At 39.9% G+C, this 22,098-nt stretch overlaps 1 protein-coding gene across 1 annotated transcript in view; it reads left to right on the forward strand.

Annotated features, from left to right (window-relative positions):
- Nucleotides 1-22,098, forward strand: part of araf (A-Raf proto-oncogene, serine/threonine kinase) — a 34,567-nt gene that overhangs the window by 894 nt on the left and 11,575 nt on the right. Inside the window, exons 2-5 of the mRNA XM_037679948.1 lie at nucleotides 6,342-6,566; nucleotides 15,471-15,574; nucleotides 21,386-21,488; nucleotides 21,633-21,787. Coding sequence (XP_037535876.1) covers nucleotides 6,456-6,566; nucleotides 15,471-15,574; nucleotides 21,386-21,488; nucleotides 21,633-21,787 — 473 coding nt within the window. The 5' untranslated portion in view covers nucleotides 6,342-6,455. The remainder of the gene's footprint in view (nucleotides 1-6,341; nucleotides 6,567-15,470; nucleotides 15,575-21,385; nucleotides 21,489-21,632; nucleotides 21,788-22,098) is intronic.

The raw sequence follows: 22,098 nt of genomic DNA on the forward strand, positions 1-22,098 counted from the left end.
ACACATGCTACAAAACAAGTCACACATGCTACAAAACAAGTCACACACGCTACAAAACAAGTCACACACGCTACAAAACAAGTCACACGCTACAAAACAAGTCACACGCTACAAAACAAGTCACACACTCTACAAAACAAGTCACACGCTACAAAACAAGTCACACGCTACAAAACAAGTCACACGCTACAAAACAAGTCACACGCTACAAAACAAGTCACACGCTACAAAACAAGTCACATGCTACAAAACAAGTCACATACAACAAAACAAGTCACACACGCTACAAAACAAGTCACACACGCTACAAAACAAGTCACACACGCTACAAAACAAGTCACACACGCTACAAAACAAGTCACACACGCTACAAAACAAGTCACACACGCTACAAAACAAGTCACACATGCTACAAAACAAGTCACACATGCTACAAAACAAGTCACACATGCTACAAAACAAGTCACACACGCAACAAAACAAGTCACACACGCAACAAAACAAGTCACACACGCAACAAAACAAGTCACACACGCTACAAAACAAGTCACACACGCTACAAAACAAGTCACACACGCAACAAAACAAGTCACACACGCAACAAAACAAGTCACACACGCAACAAAACAAGTCACACACGCTACAAAACAAGTCACACACGCTACAAAACAAGTCGCACGCACAGCGAAACAAGTCACACACGCTACAAAACAAGTCACACACGCTACAAAACAAGTCGCACGCACAGCGAAACAAGTCGCACATAGACAACAAAACAAGGGGCACATATAACTAGGGCATTAACAAAGTACTCGAGTAATCTACACATTGATTGCTAGGACATCTATCGATGTTAAAAATGTAAAGTCGGGTATCTGTGTGACGTCATATTATGTGACCACCGTATGACCGTAGGGGGCGGTGTTGCACTGTTGCAGGTCACAGAGTATGGTGCATCACCGGGTCCTATCCACCGAACCAGTTTCGGTTTAAGTTTCGTTTTTGACGTGCTGCATGTTTCTTCACGTTTGCAGTTTAATAATAATAACTAATGGTTTAGTTTTTCCTGTGACTTATTTGCTGTATGATAAATGGTAGGAGCATAATATACGCTCACAATGTTTTGTTGGTCTTTTTTTTGTAAATAATTACCTTTTTTGCTGTTTTATTTATTTATTTATTTTTGTATCTTGAGATATATGACGTCATCAAATACTCGAGTTCTACTCGGGTTTTATTATGTTAATGTCGAGTTTAAAAATTATATACTCGTTCAACCCCTGCATATAACAAAACGAGTCACACATATAACAAAACAAGTCACACATATAACGAAACAAGTCACGCACGCACATATAACGAAACGGGTCGCGCACGCACAACAAAACGGGTCGCGCACAGACGACTGAACTGGTCGTACTCGGGTTGACCTAAACTAGTCACCTTGTCCTGGTGCATGCTCAATAATCCAGGTAGAGAAATTTATCAAGGTGGACTCTGTTTACATGGACACAGCCACTATAAACAGTGTTTTTCGTATGCTGATTCAGTGAAAAAATCCTCTTTTGCACAGACCGCATTCAGTGTTTACATGGAACCGCAGAAATCCCCCGAGTCTGCTGTAGTTGCCATGCCACGTCTTTAGCTGGCGCTCTGAATTTTGTACCTCCACTCCACCTAATGTCCATGTGCACTGGTGCTTGAACCCTGTGTGTGGAACGTAAATATTTATTTGGAGAGTGGAAAGCATGGCTAGCGGAAAAAGCTTTGTGTGGACTGATGATGTCCGTTAATTGCTTAATGGAACTTTAAGAAAAATGTTTTGCTATGCTCCAGCACCATTAGCTATGTTTACATGCGCAAAATTCTTAGACCGGATTGAAGTGTTTTCAGATTAAATAAAATGTATTGTTGGGCACAATCTGTTCATGACGAGCGTTTACATGCAGCGGGCTTTGTTCTGAACAGAAGTACCAACATGCGCACAGTGTTATACTCTCCTTAAAAAATAAGTTGTTCTACTTCCAGTTTACTTCTGGGATGAACGTAAACAAACCTGAGCACCCAAAATGGACCCGCGACAGGTTTTAATGACGGTGGAGACGTTACTGAACTCCCTGACTGAGCTACATGTAATTCAGATCATTTTGAGCTCGTTCAAAGTTTCTAGTAGAAATGTTGTCGCTCACCGACCAGTTTTGCTTCCCCGACATGCTAATATTATTAGCATTAGCCAGGCGGAAATGGCAAAGTTGCACATACGCAGTCAGGTCAGTTTTTCACAATCAGAAAAAAAAGAACCGATCAAGCGTTTACGTGCGCACCATTCGGGTTATGAATCGGCGTAAACCACCCTTTTCGTTCTGATCACAAATTCTTTCGGATCGCGCTGAATAAACAAAAAATAACCCGAATGGGGTGTTTACATGACACATTTTTATTCCAAACGGCCATTTAATCCAATCACTTATGTCCATGTAAACATAACTATTGTCGTTCATAGAAGTATGCTGTTTGGCTGCGCATGAGTGAGATGTGTGCCTGTAGTGCACATGTGCCACTTAACACTTATGGAGCATTTCACAGTTCCGCAGGGGGGTTTCCCTGAAAATCTCCACTCTGAGAACTGGATTCAGAAATCTTTGGTTTCGGAGAGAACGAGGGGTGTTGTGTAAATGAACATCCGAACCGCAGCAGAAAATCTGCAGTTTCACTCAAACTCATCGTGTAAACGGGGTCCAAGTCAGGTCCTCTGGACGGATTCTTCTTTTATGTCAGGTGTCTTGTAAATGAGTCCCCGGGGCTCAGTGGCATTAACCTGTATAAATAAAGGTTGAATAAACCTTTTGTCTGTTTTCCAAAAGACTTCTTCAGTCTGAGGAGCTGCAACAAACTCTGTCTTATAAATAACACCTTCTCATACTGGATCAACCAGTTTGTTGTTGACATCCAGAACCAGCTGTTCACATGCATGTAAAAGGAGGACCATCAGTCTAACAATTGATCATTAGAGCCCTGATGGCCGCTTGCTATTCACAGAGGGCTGAGTGATACTAGCAATAACAGCAGGATGAACCAGTCAAAATACATCATGGCAAAGACTGGTTCATCCCAAAGATCCAGTCCCCCGGCACAAACAGAGTAATATTGTGTATGTTGTTTAGTGTCAGGAGGGTGATCAGTCTTACATCGGGGAAACTAAACAGCCACTGGCCAAAAGGATGGACCAGCACAGAAGATCAACATCATCAGGCCAGGATTCTGCGGTCTACACTCATCTCCAGGCCAGCGGTCACTCTTTCAGGGATGAAGATGTTCACATCCTGAACAGAGAGGAACGATGGTTTGAGAGAGGAGTAAAGGAGGCCATCTTTGTGAAAAGAAACCATCCATCATCAAACAGGGGTGGAGGCCTCCGGGTTCAACTGTCCCCCTCTTACAATGCTGTGATTGCTAGTATCACTCAGCCCCCTGTGAATAGCAAGTGGCCATCAGGGTGCTAACAACCTATTTTTAGGGCTCTAATGATCAATTGTTAGACTGATGGTCCTCCTTTATCATGTGAACAGCTGGTTCTGGATGTCAACAACAAACTGGTTGATCCACTATGAGAAGATGCTATTTATAAGACTGAGTTTGTTGCAGCTCCTCATACTGAAGAAGTCTTTTAGATAAAAGATGAAACATTTGAACAAAGAAGAATCCGTCCAGAGGACCTGACTTAACCTTGTGGGATCAGCTAGTCACATTCAGGCTGAACTAAACTAGTTACACTTGGACCTAACTTAACTACTGGTAGTCACACTCGAGCTGGCCTAAACTGGTCACACAAAGCTTTCACAAATCAGGCACTGATTGATTAAAATCATTAAACTTGCAAAGTGTTTTTTCCAGTTTGATTTTTCCTGAAGCTGCACAGTTATTACATTAAAGTTAGGGTTTTAAAATCTTAGTTTTCGTTATGAAACAGCAGATTGAATTTCTGTTCAAATTTAGTTATTAGTTCTATTTGGCAGATAGAAGAGTAAAGATGTTATTCTTATGCCACACACACTTTATTTGAGTTATTTGTTTTTAGCAGTGTTTTATATCATGACGGAAGCCGATCATGACAATTTTTTTTATTTTGTATGTATTTTTTTCATTTAGCCAGCAATAACAACTCAGAAGAAATTGTGCACATAAATTAATATAAAGCCAATTCCTGCATAAATGAATAAGGCTGCTCTAAATTTTGAGCTACTATAAGCTGGCTGTAGCAGCTGCTGCTGCTACATTGTCTTCTTCCTACTTGGTAATTGAATATACACATCTATGACAAATTGACAGTTTTTTTTAATGTGGCTGTTTTTTTTTTTTTTTTTTTTTCATTTAGCCTTTATTTATCCAGGTTAGTCTCATTGAGCCACGAGAACTCATTTTCAAGAGAGACCTGTTTAGGGAGCACATGGTGGGGGTTAAGGGCCTTGCTCATGGGCCCAGAGTGGGGCGAATGAGGGTGGGGGCAAGTGTGGGTGTTTCACCTACCCCACCCACAATTTTGATGTTGTCGGGGCCGGGGCGTGAACCGGCGATCTTCAGATCACAAGCCCACCTCTCTAACCTCTGCGCCACCACTCCCCCTCGATATTGACTGGTTAAATGGTGTATCTTTATTAGGGGTGTAACGGTACGCTAAAATCACACTTCGGTTCTTTTTTTTTTTTTTTTTTTTTCAAGGAGCGCTCTGTTCGGTTCAGTTTTGGTACAAAAAAGGCCAAAATGAAGACTTACAAAATGTTTATTTTGAAAATATGCCCAGTAAACTATACGTTTGTATAAAAATAAATAAAAGCAACCCATTTTGATTATATTTTAAATAAAAGGCACTCTTTACAATAAATAAACTATACTAAGAATAATAAAAATCTTAATAAATACAACAACAGTCAGAACCAGAACAACAAGCAGCAACAGACTGTTTACAATCGAACTAGTCAAGTTTTAAGTTTTTGCCCAAAAAGACCAACTTGTCCACATTTTCTGCCAAAAGTTGCAGTGAATATCTCCAGCGGTGGAGAAAACCTCTCACTAACAACAGGAGCAGGAATAAAGAGGTAGAGCTTTGATAGTTTTGCAGTGTGGCTGTATTTGGCCTCATTACTCACAACCTCTTGGACCTGCTCCCACAGGTGGGACAGGTCCCTGGAAGAGTTCAGAGTTCACTCATCACAGATTCTTAGGTGGAGGTGATCTCTGGTGGATTTCACTGAAGAGGAAGAAGACTCAGCTGCTATCTCTGTCACAGACTGGAAATAAAACACAAAGAGATAAAAAAAAAAAAAAGAGTTAATAAGATTATAATTTTAAATAAAAAAGTTAATTAGATAATGATAACAATACCTCTTCTTGAACGGTTGTTATGAGGTGGTTGAATCCCTCTTTTCAGGACATGCCTTTAATCTGGGTCAGGGCTTGTTGACGATCAGTTTTAGTTTTTTCATAAAGTGCTGCTACAACTTTTTGGCTGAAGAGTTGACGTGATGTTGTAGCGGGGCTCATTAACTTTAAAGCCGGCGCATCAACAACATTTGGACGTAGATCCAGAGCTTTAAGAACTCCTACAGCTTGTGTTGTTGCTCTGGATTGATCTGAATTACCTGATAAAGGCTGTTTACATGATGCTGTTATTGATCTTTGCACCAAACTACGTTCACATTCAGATGATGTCGTTTCAAGTGCGTTAACGAGTTCGACGTGTTGCTGCTGCAGATCCAATCTCCGTGAAAAGACGTCAACACACAGCTTTGGATCGGTTCACTTGTTTTTTTAACAAGAAAGTCATAATGTTCCCAACAGGAGACTGCAACAAGAAGCTATGATAATGCTGCGCGTGCTGCAAGATAATTGCACCGTGTTGAAACACGCTTAGGAACTTCAGTTCTGCGGTGCATAATCTCTTGTTAATAAAATGTAATTAATGGAAAAAATAACCGAAACGGTACGCACGTGGACCAAACCGAACATGCCGTACAGAAACGGTTCAATACACCCACATGTAACGTTACACCCTTAATCTTTATTATTGTAAAGTTCAGCATTTTCACATTAAACATTAATAATGTAAAACTAACATATACCGGTACTATTTCACATCGTTGTTTTAGCCATAAATCAATGTATACATCAGTTCTTTTTGTGTTTGGTGACAAACAAAGCTGTGTTTTGGCTGTGTACAATGTAATGCTTGGAACAGGCGTTTTCTATTATCTTTGAACTGTAGTTGATATTTTAGGATCAACATCTAAGCCCTCAGCCTCCTGGTTGTTATCGTTAGACCTGACATGTGATTGTGGTTGCAGGTTCGAAGTAAAGGACTTCTCTGGACCCCACCCTGCATGCAGCTCTCCTGAAGTTGCAGTGTCTCAAGTTCTGTGTCCCCCTTGCCATCCCCAGCTCCGCCAGCCTCTTTCAAAATGTCCTCCACCTCCTCCTCGTACTCCTCCTCAGGGGAGACTAGTCCAGAGGATGTACCTCGAGGTGGGGGCACCATTAGAGTCTACCTCCCCAACAAACAGAGGACAGTGGTGAGATGATTTGCTACTATTTTCCCCATCTTTTAGTGGGAGATCAACAAAATAACTGAATGTGCTGTGAGGGGTTTAAGTGGGTATTTACACCTCTGTGGAACAAATGATGTGAACACTGTTTTGCACATGTAATTAGTGAGATCTTTCACAACGTTTTAGTGATCAAGCTCACGGACAGTTGGCGTCACATTTCACAGATGGTGCTTGCCACCATCCTCCGCTTATTTGGCCAGCAGTTCATATCAGAAATCCATGTTTCCATACTTTGTTTAAAAAATGGCTGTTAGGTGGTTCTGTCACAGTGGCTATGTGCTAAATTTTCTCATTAGTCAGTGTGAATAAGTGGGAAGAATATTTTTGCTAGTGTTCAGTTTCCTGTTAAGCAGTCTCTTTGCAGAACATATTGTCACTCAGGCAGGATGTGCAAACGGTAAACTCCTGAAGTGGAAATGCATCAAACATTTTCCAGACCTCGCAGTTTGAGTGTAAACCAGTTTTACTGACATGAAGGAGTGTTATCCATGATAATTAATGCATTATGGAATTTAAATGATTGTAGACAGCTCTACAATCATTTCTGCTGGAAATGATTGTAGAGCTGTCTGTTCTAACCCGAAGCCCGACCCAAATTCGGGCCGGTCGGGCCATAATAATGTGCGGGCTGGGCCGGTCTCAGGCTTTGATGCGGTTTTACGGATCATACAGCACAAATAAAACTAAATAAGAATGCACAATATAAAATTGTGTTAATCTACTTGTTGAGGAGGCAATACGTTTATATGTTGAGAGGATGAAGAAAGAGTACAGCAGTTAATCAGACTGTGAAGTGAGTAGCACTGGCACATTGCACAATAATTTTGCATGTCGGCTCAGGCTTCAATGATGCGGTTTTACGAATCATACAGCACAAAGAAAACTAAATAAGAATGCACTCTATAAAATTGTGTTAATCTACTTGTTGAGGAGGAGGCAGGTCAGACCGGCCTGTTGAAAGAGGTAAAAAAAAAAAGTCTAAGCTCAGATGGATCAGCTGATCACCGGCCGCGCGTGTCTCCACACTTGCTGTCATCTGCGGTAAAGGAAGTAGCAGCATCTACAAAAGCTGAAGCAAACAGCACATTCAATTAAAATATCCTTGTTCTGTATTCTTCCAGATAATTTTGCTCTAAAATATTTGTGTTCATCTGTATAACAGTCTGTCTATAGTAGGAGTGTCACGGTACACTAAAATCACTTTTCAGTTCAGTTTCAAGGAGCGCTCGGTTTGATAAATTTTTGGTACAGAAAAGGCCAAAATGAAGACTTACAAAATGTTTATTTTGAAAATATGCCAAGTAAAAAATACGTTTGTATAAAAATAAATTAAAGCGACCCATTTGGATGATATTTTAAATAAACCGCGCACTGTACAATAAATAATATATACTAACAATAATAAAAATCTTAATAAATACAATAACAGTCAGAACCAGAACAACAAGCAGCAACAGACTGTTTACAATCTAACTAAAGTTTTAAGTTTTTGCCCAAAAAGACCAACTTGTCCACATTTTCTGCCAAAAGCACAGATCTAGTTGCAGTGAATATCTCCAGCGGTGGAGAAAACCTCTCACTAACAACAGTAGCAGGAATAAAGAGGTAGAGCTTTGATAGTTTTGCAGTGTGACTGTATTTGGCCTCATTACTCACAACCTCTTGGACCTGCTCCCACAGGTGGGACAGGTCCCTGGAAGAGTTCAGAGTTCACTCATCACAGATTCTTAGGTGGGGGTGATCTCTGGTGGATTTCACTGAAGAGGAAGAAGACTCAGCTGCTATCTCTGTCCCAGACTGGAAATAAAACAGAGTTTAAAAAAAATATTTAACAAGATTATAATTTTAAATTAAAGTTAATTAAATAATCCATCAATTTTCAGTCGGGTCATCTGGACGGTTTCTTTTTTTTCTGAAACATTTCACCTTCCATCCAGAAGGCTTCAACAGTCAAGGATGACTGATGAAGCCTTCTGGATGGAAGGTGAAACGTTTCAGGAAGAAAAAGAAAGAAACTGTACAGATGACCTGACTGAAAATTGTTGGATTGTATACCAGGATTATTGAGCATGGACTTTGTTGATTAATTAGATAATAATAATAATAAAATAACAATGCCTCTTCTTGAACGATCATTTATTATGAGGTGGTTGAATCTCTCGGTCATCATCATGTGGCAGAGCTTTAATCTGGGTCAGGGCTTGTCGACAATCAGTCTTAGTTTTTTTATAAAGTGCTGCTACAACTTTTTGGCTGAAGTGTTGATGTGATGGATGTCGTAGCGGGGCTCAGTAACTTTAAAGCCGGCGCATCAACAACATTCGGACGTAGATCCAGAGCTTTAAAAACTCCTACATCTTGTGTTGTTGCTCTTGTTCGATCTGAATGACCTGATAAAGGCTGTTTAAATGATGCTGTTATCCGTCTTTGCACCAACCAAGCTACTCTTCTGTAGAAGACACGTTCACGTTCGAATGATGTTGTTTCAAGTGCGTTAACAAGTTGGACGTGTTGCTGCTGCAGATCCAATCTCCATGAAACAACGTCAACACACAGCTTTGGATTTGTTCACTTGTCTTTTAACAAGAAAGTCATAACGTTCCCAAACAGGAGACCACAACGACATGCTAGGCTGCTAATGCTGCGCGTGCTGTAAGATAAAAGTGCCATGCTGACACACGCTTAGGAACTTTAGTTCCGTGGTGCACAATATCACATTTAAAAAAAAAAAAAATCATTTGAGAGAATTTCTGAGACAATTAATTGCCCAGAAAAATTAGTTATTGTGACAGACCTAGCTGCCACTACTTGCAAATAACCACAAAATTCTCTGTAAATAACTGTGCTGTGAACAGTGGTGGAGAAAGTACTCAAACACTGTACTTAAGAAAAAGTACAAATAAACAGACAAAAATGTACTCTAGTAAAAGTAGAAGTACCACATTAACAGTTTTACTTAAGTAAAAGTAAATAAGTACTTGCTTTTAAAATACTTAAAGTATTAAAAGTAAAAATACTTCCTAATTACCTAATGCAGTGGTCTACATATCATTAAGTGTACCTACCATATGTATATTTTTTGTATTACATTAATAGTGTTGTTTTAATGAACGACGCTGCAGATAATACATGTTTTTATTGTGTTTACTCTGTGACACAGTTCACACCTGGACTTGTGATTCTGTGCATCAGAATTTCAGGGGTGACCTGCAGAGTTAAATATCATAAAGCAAAATAAGAAAGAGGAATGATTTTACCTTTGAAAGTTTTTATCTAACACAAAGTAAAACAATGTGTCATTTTAACTGCAGTAAACACATTTAAGTAAAAGTTGTCTGCCTGAAGAAAGGAGCATTAGACACAACTAACAAAGGAACAGGCTCTGATCAGTTCAACTCCAGTTAAAATACTGTCCATTCAACCTTGTAATGGATCAATATTGAACAATATTTTAACTTCCTGACGCCATTTTTAAAACTTGGACCTGAGTGTCGAGACATTTGGAGACATCTCTTGTCTCCTAACGTCCCATGAACTGATACATTTTAATATTGCAGCAAGAATTTCTTGTTCAAGTTCAGAAGAAGTTGGTTTTCAAAGTTCTTTGAGTCCAGTCTGGCTCTTTTGGGAGAGAGAATCTGTCCTGTTGTACTGAGCAGTTTTTCATTAAGGCCATGGGTGGAGCGTATCTTCTGGCTGACTCGCTTGCGCTGGAGTACATTCTGGGTGTAGTGGTGCTGCGGGTGCACCCAGCTCAGTGACATATATACTAGAATATATGTCACTGTTCCAGCTCTTCTTGAAGGCGGGCCTAACGTTACCTGCCCACTTTGCAGCGATTCACTGGACCAGCTCTCCTCTCACCATTGGTTACTTTCAAACTAACGAACAAATAAAAAAACACAACGTGAATGTAACGTGTAACTCAACGCATTATAGAAATGTAGTGTAGTAGAAAGTACAGATACTTGATGTAGAATGTAGTGGAGTAAAAGTCAAAAGTACCCATGTTTAACTCTACTTAAGTAAAGTACAGATACATGAAAAATGTACTGAAGTACAGTAACAAAGTATTTGCACTTGGTTACATCCCACCACTGGCTGTGAATGACACTGTAAATTAGCATTCTCATCATATTCAATGAAATTTAAAGAACTGGAGACGTTTTAAGATGACCACGAACCACTTTGGTCTTTTTCTGAATTCAAACTTGCCATTATTATCTCATCGGCGCCGTCTGCTACAAGTCTTGAGATATTTACATCGTGTCTGAAATATCTATTTAATGTGACTGAGGTTGACTGACGCAGAATACAGGAGACCAAACAGTCTTAAGATAAAGATCATTTTATGATATCGTTAACTTTGTTGTTACTAATAAAGACATACTGTCTCATTTTGAAATCCCACCTATAAACACAACAGAAAACTGAATTTGAACCAACATGGATGTTACTCTGTTGTGTCTCGTGTCATTAATGGATGTAGATAGTAATCGTTGTGTTCAGTGATTTGCTGCAACGCATTGCTCAATAGCTTGTTGTAAAACATACAGTGGTCCCATTTATTATCACCTTCTTCCAAAAGGTTAAAAGAAGACAATAATATTTTGACGTGTGTGTTCATTTGTGTTGGCAAATGATCTTGTGAACTACTGCCTGAATGAAATTACAGCCTTTTTAAACTAAATTTACTGAATCTAAATGAAAATAAGACTGAAGTCAGCAGCTTTGAAAAATGCAATACCCTTGAGACTTAAAGCTCGCACAGACTCGGGCGGTCCTCAGTCTGTGCAGAAACTGTGTGCACTGTCTGCAGAGGGTTCAGACTTCATACTCCAGCGTCCACCCTGAGCAGTTGCAGACCAGCTCCGCAGTCAAGGGGCATTTACCTTTGGGACAAATTGAGGTCGCCGAATGGTCATTTACTGACATGCCTACAGGATTGATTGACAGGTCGCAAAAAAAAAAAAAAAAAAAAAACGAGAGCTGACAGTCACAGCTGTGTTCTGTGTTTATATGTTGTTAATAAAAAGATCTAAAAATGTTTTTAAAAAGACGGGGAGCGCTGGCCCTGCAGCCCACACATCAGATTGGCCCACCAGGAAATCTCCAGACACTCCCGTAGCCACGCTGGACCTGATTTTAATTCTCTCGTGACAAATTCCTTCATTTCTCATAGTTTCAGTCATGGTTTCAACAAACGAGGAGGAAGAGATCACTGCCTCTTGGAAAAAAACAAAAGAAAAGACCATTAAACCAAACCAGGGATGAAGAAGGGAAATTTAATACATTGGTGTTGCATACAAAAGAGTCTGTCGCCGGGCAGTTTATTGTGCGACACAGAGTACGCGTACACGGTCGTAAAAATTGATCTTTGCCCTGCAGGCGTCCGCTTTGACTCTAATCCAGTACGCACGGACCTCCGTGGACTTACAGTGTGTCTGCACGAGTCTGTGGGAGCCTTTATGGCTCCTTGGCTTTACTGTCGGGAATACGGGTGTTGTTTTTGATAATGCTTTAAAAAACTGATAAATACAACAGTGAAATAAATTGCCACGGTGAAGTCCTAGCTCCCTACCAAAAACCTTGGACAGGTGATTCATGCTTTTCTTACCTCTCGATTGGACTATTGTAATGCTTTGTATGTTGGCTTGGATAAAGCTTCTCTGCATCGCTTATAAACTATCCAGCATGCATCAGATCATCTTTGAACAGGTTCTAAAAGACATGTTTACATAATCCCAGTCCTAGCTTCTCTCCTGGCTTCCTGTCCACCTCAAGATTGATGTTGAGATTTTACTGCTTTTAAAATTTTAAAAGATCTGACCCAGTCATGATCTTCTTATCATCTACACTCCAGTAAGGGCACTCTAGTTAACCAGCCAGCTTCTCTTAGATGTCCCAAACTGAGATTCAGAGGTGATCGGACTTTTACTGTTGATGTTCTAAAACTGTAGAATAGTTTACCTGATCATTTAAACACCGCTCCCACAGACCAAAAACATGCACGTTAGGCTGATCGGTAACTCTAAATTGTCTCTAGGTGTGAGTGAGAGAGTGAATGGTTGTTTGTCTTTATGTGTCCCTGTGATGGACTGGAGACCTGTCCAGGGTGTCCCCCGCCTCTCACACAGTGATGGCTGGACATGGGCACCAGTGACTCCTGCTACCCAAAAAGGAAGAAGCGGGTAAAGATGATGGATGGATTAACTTCTTCGTTCTCATCTTTATTCCTTGGCATTTGATTCAGGTAGAGTTTGAGAACCAATAAGAGCTGATTGATTTTATTTTACGTCCCCCATCGTGGAGCAAAATGAGGAAATTGGAAATTCCCTCTGTCTGTGCTTGTTGTGAGCATAACTTGAAAAATAAGTGTGGTACAGACTCATTTTGGTGTGTGGCTACATCTAGGCTTTAAAAGGTTTCTTTTGAAAACTGGGTTGCCACATCACACTCCGTTATGACTGCCACCAGTTATGTTTGTGCATCTTGTTGAAACAATTTAGCATCTCATGCTTATCTGACACAGGAGCAGAGTCAACAAATAATTGTGGGGGCAGGTCAGATGTGTGAGTGCTGCCATCAAGAGATTTAAGTTTTCCAGAAGCTCTTTGGATCCTTTAGATTTTTGGTGGTTTGAGATACAGTAGTCTCAGTAGTTTCTTACTTGTGAGCTGAATAATTTGGAAAAATGTGTGACGTACTGACTTATTTTGGTGTGTAGCTGCATCTTGGCGTAATAATGTTTACCATCATTTATTGGGTTGCCCTGTCAATCCAAGATGGCCTTGGTCTTTGGTGGCCACCAAAGCCACCACTGATCGCCCCCTTTTAATTGACTTAATTATAAAGCACTTTAGGCAACTTCTGTTTGTTTTATGTACTGTATAAATACATTGACTGATATTAACCACAAAATGGATTTTAATAAAAAAGTAATCACAAAGTAATATTGGATGTGCAACTAAAATTGATTACCATAACTGTTTGAGACAACCCAAATCAAGATGGCCACTACAGCTAATTACACCTAAAAAAAACAATAATCATGGTGGTAACTCCATCAGATTTATCGAAACTAGGCTACAGTTTGGTGCATAGTTGAGTCATCCCCAACAAGTAATCTGAGCGCTACACTTTGGGCGATATGCATTCCTTCAGCGAATCCTAGATTATCTACTTGTTTGTTTGTTGCATGTTTTCTCCCTAAAACCTTTTTGATGGGTGGTGCAGCACAGGCAAATAAGGAATAGGAAATATTTTTAGTTAACTTTTAAGACACATAAAGCACAATAATTTTGTAAACCACTGTTCTCCTGAAGCATTACATAATGCATGCATTACATCTCGCAGATATAACAGACAGCACCTGAGTAAAGGAATGCGTTCACTCCCAGTATCCATTCTGACTGGTGTGTTTTTCACAGCTTGGCATACTGTAAGACATAAACCTGCCGGCTGTGAGGAAGAGTGGGAGGAAAATGACTTTAGTCAAAAATCATTCTGACTCTGCTTTACACAGTTTAACATTTGATATTTATATTTTATTTCAGCTCTTAAATATGTCTAACCTCATAAATAATTAAATAATAATTAAAATAATATAATTAAAATAAATATAATTATATTTTTATCTCACATCCCTGAAGATGAAAGGGCAATTTTGTGTGTGTTTTGTTTTTCGTTTCATTCACTGGTTCAAATATCTCATCTCATCTGCCTTCCAAGTTCTGCTGGTACGTCTCGGTGGCGATTCCAAACAGCCAAATGTTGTGGTCACACTGCCGGACCGAGTTTGTAGCCTTCTCCAAGGTCGATTCCTTCCTGCCAGTGGGCTGCCGACATTTTCCACATTTGTCGACAAATCCGGTAACCACAGACTCCAAAAAGCAGAAATCCTGTTATCATAAATCCAGCTGTGTACACGTCTTCAACATCCTCAACGGACAATACAGACACACCGTCTTCCACTGTTCCCAGCAATCCATAGTATGTCCAGCTGCGAGTGTCCTTTCAGGGCATGAGGGCTCTCCTTCGCCCCGTCTTCTCATCGAGAACATTTTATATTTACGTTGAGAGACCAGCTCATCAGATCCATAATTTACAATTCAGAGGATCTATAGTGAGAGGCTCCGATAGGAATCGCAAGACAAAGAGCAAAGCAGGAGGGAGGCAGGAGCAGGAGTAAAAGCATCCGTCCTCGTAGAGAGCTAGCGGAGAAGAAAACCACAACATGTGGGAATGGTTGAGGGTCGAACCGCGACTTTCTGGTCTGAAGTCGGCTGCCATGCCTCTGCCCCATCTTGGCCCCACACTGAGAGCTGCCTCAGTTTTGTTGTTTCTCCATACAACATGAATTTTGTGGAAAAACTCTGGCTTGAAAGGTGGCAGGTGATATGCGTTTCTTCAAGGAATGCTAGATAACAAGTAGTCATATTTTCTACTGAATGGATACACACACATTTTCATCCATACTTGCAGGTTTTTTCATCCAGCAGAAACGTTTTGTATAAAATAAGCTAAACTTTGCCATGTATGCATTTATGTACTCACCAAATGAATTGTATGTTACCATGTGAGAACAGCTAGCACAATTATGAAACCTCTTGTGTGGAATGTTGCCATGGAAGCTGCATTTGTGGCTGCCTGACATCCCACACTGTCTGTAAGAGCTTTGTTGTGGTTGGAACAGGAATAAAGCTTTAGTTTTTGGAGTTAAAGGGGGGTCTGGACGCAGATGGTTAATTTCTCAACATCTGCTGTGCCGCTAGTTATTCAGTTTGATGTTTTCTCTGTTTTGGTTGTGTGGCCAAAAAATATGATTTGAGAATTAAACTTGTGTCATTGTGGGTTTTCTGTTGACAGGTGAATGTCCGGCATGGGCAAACTGTGTACGACGTTCTAGATAAAGCGCTCAAAGTGAGAGGTCTGAGCCAAGACTGCTGTGCTGTGTTTCGCCTACTAGAAGGGTAAGATGTCACTGCCGTGTGTCCTCCCACATCAGTAACAAATAATGGACCACATTCCTTATTGTCTGTATAGAAGAGCAAGAAGCTGCTGTAAATACTGTCTCATCCAAATACTGTGCAAACATTTGTACTGGATGTAATCCTACTAAATTATTGTGGTTCATGTTGTTCAAGCTAGATAGAAACGCTCGTAAAATAGGAGAAATGTGTTTGTAAGTATACATTGTCTCTAAAGCCACATTTTTCAAAAGTACAAGTTGTTTTACTTTTATTTTTCTTCCACTGTTGGTGATATGTTGGTAATGCTGGCAGATGTCGACGGGGTTGTAGTGAAGTATTTAGCCTACCTGGTACCTCAGTAGAAGTAGGTCTGGGCTGCTACAGTCTTCGCTCCCCGTCCGGATGTAGCGGAGCTACTGATGAAGCGTAGAGGTTGTAGGAAGACTTCATCCTGCTCCATCCAGACTCTAACCCAACACCATTCAGAAGGAAGAGAGGGTTTTGAACAACTTTTCTATACTTTAATTTAGTCATTTCAGTGTTTTCACTTGAAAGATTGTCGGATATATTTAAAAAATATATATAGCACTGGAAGTCCTTTGCAACATACAGAATATATTTTTATTTCGTTATTTTTGCCAGACTGACAGATCAGAGTCAGAGTTTCTTTGTCGTTCCACCACATGTGGTACATATGGTGGAATGAGATTATGTACACAGGGTCCCAGTTACATCCAACAATAAAATTTAAAAGAAACAGTAATAACATCCACCATATGAACTCAGAAAAACATCAACTAAATAAATGTACACTATGCACTAATAGCATAAAAACAATATGCCCAACAGCAGCACAAGCATGAGTCTGTGTGAGCAGATGAGCACGCATGAACACATCAACATGGAACCGATCAGCAGCAACACGATGTGATTCATCAGTGATTATTCTGGTTAAAGATTCATGAGTCGAACAGCCTCAGGGTAGAAGCTGTTTCTCAGTCTAGTGGTCCCTTTGATTCTCCTGTTAGCTTGCTGCAGCAATCCACTTGAAAAAATAGTCTGTCGTCCAGCTGGAAGGCTGAATCCGGCATGTCACTGTTATTCCTTGAGGCAAAGCACCGCACATTTCCTCATCTCCCCTGAGGCGCTCACTCTCAGCCGAAGCAAATCCATCTTGTTGTCCAATGAGCGGACGTTTGTCGGAAAGAGAGAGGGTGTCGGGAGTTTGTCAACTTTAGCATTAGCACATAGCCTCACCAGAATTCCAGCCTGGCAAACTCGTTTTGTTAAGCCAGGAGCAGCGCTTCCTCCTCTGCCTGTTGGTGCGCCTTTGCTGCAGCTTCCAGGTAGATGACTTTAAGATCTGCGTTCTGCCGAGCGTAGATTTGAGTTTGTTGCTGATCGCTGCTATATTTCGTGGCAAATCCGCTCTTCTTCTCAGTTCGGTTCGGCTATAGTTCACACACACAAATCGTTCGGAGTCGGGCACTGAGTCAGTTTCAAAACTCCTAAAACCTGGGATCACACCAGGAGTCTGTGAAGCTGCAGCTCCAGAGAGCGCGGCCATCTTGGCCTAAGCTCCAGCTGAGAGACTGAGATGAAATGTCTCCCCTAAAATGATTTAATTTGAAAAATAATTATAATTAAAAAAAGATTGTATTTACAGGATTTCAGCTAGTGTAGTCATTTAATACTATTTATTTATTTATATTTTTGTCCATGTGAAGATTTGTGACTCAATTGCAACCTGTAAATTCAAAAAGCCACACTGAAATTGTAGTTGTTCAAAAAATTCATGTTGAATATCAGAATTGGGTTTACATTCGTAATTTTCAAATTAAAGTTGTGTTTGTTTCATTACATGATGAAATTTTACAGAAACTAAGTTCTGTGTGTTACTCTTTATTGTGAATTATTGAAATTACCATATTTTCCAGCGTACATGTCGCTCTGCCCTATAAGTTGAATCAGTCCATATTTGTCTAATAAAGTGGGAAAAATCAATGAATTTAACACTTGAAAAAAATTATTTGTTTACACACATTTAGTATAAGTTTGAGCATCCATCTAACATTTGCTTAATAAATACACTTTGATGATCAAATCAGCTGTATTTCAAAACCCGATACGCGGAAGTAAATGCGTGCACGCGACGAGTCGCTGTACAAAATTAACAAGATAAACGCCTAAAGAATTATTTGTTTGCTCGAAATTATAGCAAAGGTGTGTCTCAGTGGAACGTTTGCTTAATAAATACACTTTAATGGTCAAATCGGTTGTATTTCAAAATAGTTTTGCTGCTGAGGTGCTCCCGGGAGCGTGCAGATGGGGTGGATAAAAGGAGGAGGAACGTGGCTTGTTCGAAATTTTACAAGAAAAGCACCTACCCAATTATTTGTTTGCTCGAAATTATATCAAAGGTGTGTCTCAGTCTAACATTTGCTTAATAAATGCACTTTAATGGTCAAATCAGCTGTATTTCGCCGGGGTGGTGCAGCTGGTTTGACGGTTCTAAGCAGCGAGCAGAACGAAGGTGGGACTATGGCAGGCCGATTGAGTCATTAATAGCTGGTGAAGATTCTCAGTCATCCAGGACATGGTAAATTCAAAAAAAGTTCAAGACAAAACAAGAATTATAATAAATATAGTCCAGTTGTTTTTGTCTTGACTTATTTGAATTTGTCATTATAGCCACGTTTACCTATTACTAGGGGTGCACCGATTTCAATTTTCAGGCCGATCACCGATCACCGATTTTTTGAAAGTCTGAACTGCCGATTCCGATTTTGGCCGATACCGATTTTTTTTTTATAAGCAACAGTGTCGGGTGTTACAAGATCACAATGCACCTTCAATTTACCAATCTTATTTTATTGTAAAACATACCCTTGAAAAATACCCTAGAAACAATACAAACTTGTTGTTTTAATTTGTCATGAGGTAGTATTCTGAAATATAAATGAAGTTTACACAATTTTTGTTAAAACTATAAAATTAACCAAAAAAAAAAAGTTCAGTTCCTTCAACTCTTTCACTTGTTACATTTTTTAAAAAAAACTTAAAAAGATAATGCAACAAGTGTAACATTTTCAAGTCAGTCGGTAATAAGAAATAACACTGGCACAGGTAAGTTAGTTCTCACAGACTTATTCCAGTCACTTTCATTAGTGGCAGGTTTTTCTTGATGAACAAAAGCATTTCTGCTTTGTCACCAGACAGGCGACTTCTTTTCTCATCTACTACATGTCCAGCCAAGCTAAACAGGCGCTCGCTTTCAACGCTTGTGCATGGGGCAGAGAGATAGGTTCGGGCAAGTAGAGCAAGATGAGGGAAACGATTTTCATTGATCTTCCAGTAGACCAATGGGTCCTGGCTCCTTTCGACAGGAACCTCAGATAGGTAGTTCTGTACCTGCATAGCTGAAGGGCTGGCCAGCTGTTGCTCCTGTTCAATGTTCTCCTTCAAGATTTCGTCGTGAGCTGCAAACAGTAGACTACGCCTTTTGGCTGCAGGTTCATCGATATCAGGAGGTCCCACTTCAGAGGATGTTCCTGCAGCAGGTGTGCATCTGGTCTCCCCCTCTGCAAGTTTGGTCAAAAGGAGCAGTTTCACGTCATCTTTCACCTCTGCTGAGAAGTAGCGATTCTTGTACCTTGTTTTGCATAAACAAAGAAAGATGGGTCAATCATTGTGTTTTGTATACATTAACAGTTTTTATGACTTGCATGTAAATAAAGAAATGCATTTCAATCAAGAAATTTTTAATTTAATTTAAATGTTTGTTGAAATATAGTAGTAGGCTAAAAGTAATTATGGCTAAAATAGAATGTTAATAGTTACTTGCCTTGGATCCAGAACAGTGGCCAAGCTGTACAGGGGCTCATGCTCAATGTTGCTGAATCTTCTCACAACAGCCTCCAGCAACGTAGCTTTGGCTGTACCCACGCCACGGTCTGTGCTCGCTTGCCTCTCTTCTCTCTTCTTTACAGTTTAAGAGTACTTGATGACGTTCGAACTGTTCGTAAATCCACTGTGCAGTAAAACTTAACATGGACATTAAACTTACATCAGAAGTCCAGATGTCTGTTGTAAAGCTGAGTGTATTTGTATTAGCTTTTAGCAGGCTGCGGGTGTCTCTCGAAACTTGGCTGAACAACTCCGGTAATGCAACATCAGAAAAATATTTCCGACTCGGCATATTATATCGTGGGCTCACGTGCTGCATCAAGCTTCTAAAACCTTTGTCCTCAACGACTGAAAATGGCTGGTCGTCTAATGCCATGAACTCCATCACTTTCCTCGTGGTAGCTTTGCTCTTTTCGTTGCTCATAAAAGCTAACAGCGACCCACCGACTGCCTCTTTGTTAGCGCTAGCTTTAGCATTAGCCTTAGCATGGTTGCTCGCTTCAAACATTGCATACTTGGCGGCGTGGTGATTTCTTAAATGGCGAACGAGGTTTGTTGTATTAAAGGTTTTGGTGGTGGCTCCACCACTACTTACTTCGGCTTTACACGAATTGCAAATTGCGATCTTTGGCTCATTTTCTTTTACAGCGTAGAACTTCCAAAACGACGACATGGCTGCTCCGAGTGACCTGTGTGTGAGCTCTCACAGTGGAGCAAAAGGGGACAGCAGCTGATTTTCAGAACTTTCCGGAGGCAGCTACGATCGGTGGATAAAATCGGCTTCTCATTTAAAGATCGGCCGATCGCCGATCTCCCCAAATTAAGGAAATCGGGGCCGATCGATCGGCCGGCCGATTTATCGGTGCACCCCTACCTATTACATGATGCAACAGCATGCCATATTGCTATTACTACTCTGCTGCCATCAAGTGGCTGAAAGTGGTACTGCTCTTTTTTCAGTCAGAATGAATGAAAACGGTCATATATATTTCAGCCCAAAAAATGGTTTATAAATATGGGGAAAAATCCATAAATATGTCGCTTCGGCCTATAAGTCGCAGGGCATGTAAATTATGTGACTTATAGGCTGAAAAATACGGTACATGTTGTACTTTAATGTAGGAGACTGTGGGAGCTGCAGGGCCTTCTGGGTAATCTTGGGTAAGAAATGGGTGGATTATTTCAGTTTGTGTGTTCAGGCTTTTGTTGGTGACTATAAAAAATTGACCTCACCAGTCAAATGTTACACGTGATGTATTAAAAGAGGGAAAGCACTTCCTGTCCAGTGTGTTCCTGTGAAACTAAAATTCAAGTGATGTAAGTCCACTGACTCCATAATGTTCCAGGTTGTTACATTAGTACTTTCTAGCTAAAGGCCTCTGAATTTCATCGTATTCATATCTGTAAAAATATAAGTTTTTTAAGCTTACACAGTTATGTGCCATGAATAATAATAAAAATAAATGTATTAATTTAATACAATTACAAAAAAATATTACAGGTATGAAAAAAAAACCTGTTGGTAAATGGTAGTTTAGTGCCTTTGACTGGTTTGTTAGTTGCTGTTTCTGCTTTTCTGTCAGTCATGTTGACTTTTCTCTACAAATAAAGATATTCTAGATGAACGGTTTAATTACAAGGCACCTTTCAGCATATCATAAAGACAAAATGAAGCTATGTACTGGGGTTCATGATCTTTTTTTTTCAGGAAAGATTTATCATCCTGTTAAGTTCTCTTCTACGTAGAGGGTTTATTTTTTTCAAGTTGCACTTAGGACATCATGAATCATTTTACTGTGTGAAACTTTAGTCAGGAATTAATTAACTTGAACCCAGGTTTGTTTGTTTTACTCTCTCTCTCAAATAAATACAAATAATTATATTTATGTCCTTCTCATTTCACAGTCGTAAAAGACTGACCGACTGGGATACTGACATAACTCCTCTGGTAGGAGAGGAGCTTTTAGTCGAGGTCCTGGATGACATTCCTCTCACCATGCACAACTATGTAAGTGGCTGACAAACACGTGAGCCTATCGGGAAGTTTGTAAAACTCACCTATTATTTTTAATACATTGCTTTTTTGAACTAAAATGTTCTTTAAAACACTGTTGCTGCAGAAGTCAATGTCATGGCTTGTTTGTGTTTGTAGGTACGGAAAACGTTTTTCAAACTGGCGTACTGTGATTTTTGCCACAAGTTTCTTTTTAATGGCTTCAGATGTCAGACGTGTGGCTACAAATTTCATCAGCACTGCAGTAGCAAGGTCCCTACTGTGTGTGTCGACATGGATACCATGAGCAAACGGTGAGTCAAAGTGATATGTTTCTTAATGAAAGGCAACATTTCTATGCTGTGTATATGGATGGATGGATGCATGGATGGATGCATCAAACAACCAGGGTATTTTTCTCATTGATGGCGTATAAAAGATGAACATAGTAACGTGTTCACTTTTGATTCATTTGCCAAATTCTGGAAATAAGAAAAAAAAAATCTTAGTTTTGAGATTCCATATTTATACTATTTGTAATATCGTGAAGGAAAATGCAGCAGCTAGGCTTATCGCGATAAACAATAAATCAATTAATCGCATGATAAATGAAAATTATCCACCT

The sequence above is a fragment of the Nematolebias whitei genome, chromosome 8 (assembly GCF_014905685.2).
Source record: "Nematolebias whitei isolate Nwh7 chromosome 8, NemWhi1, whole genome shotgun sequence".
Taxonomy (NCBI): domain Eukaryota; kingdom Metazoa; phylum Chordata; class Actinopteri; order Cyprinodontiformes; family Rivulidae; genus Nematolebias; species Nematolebias whitei.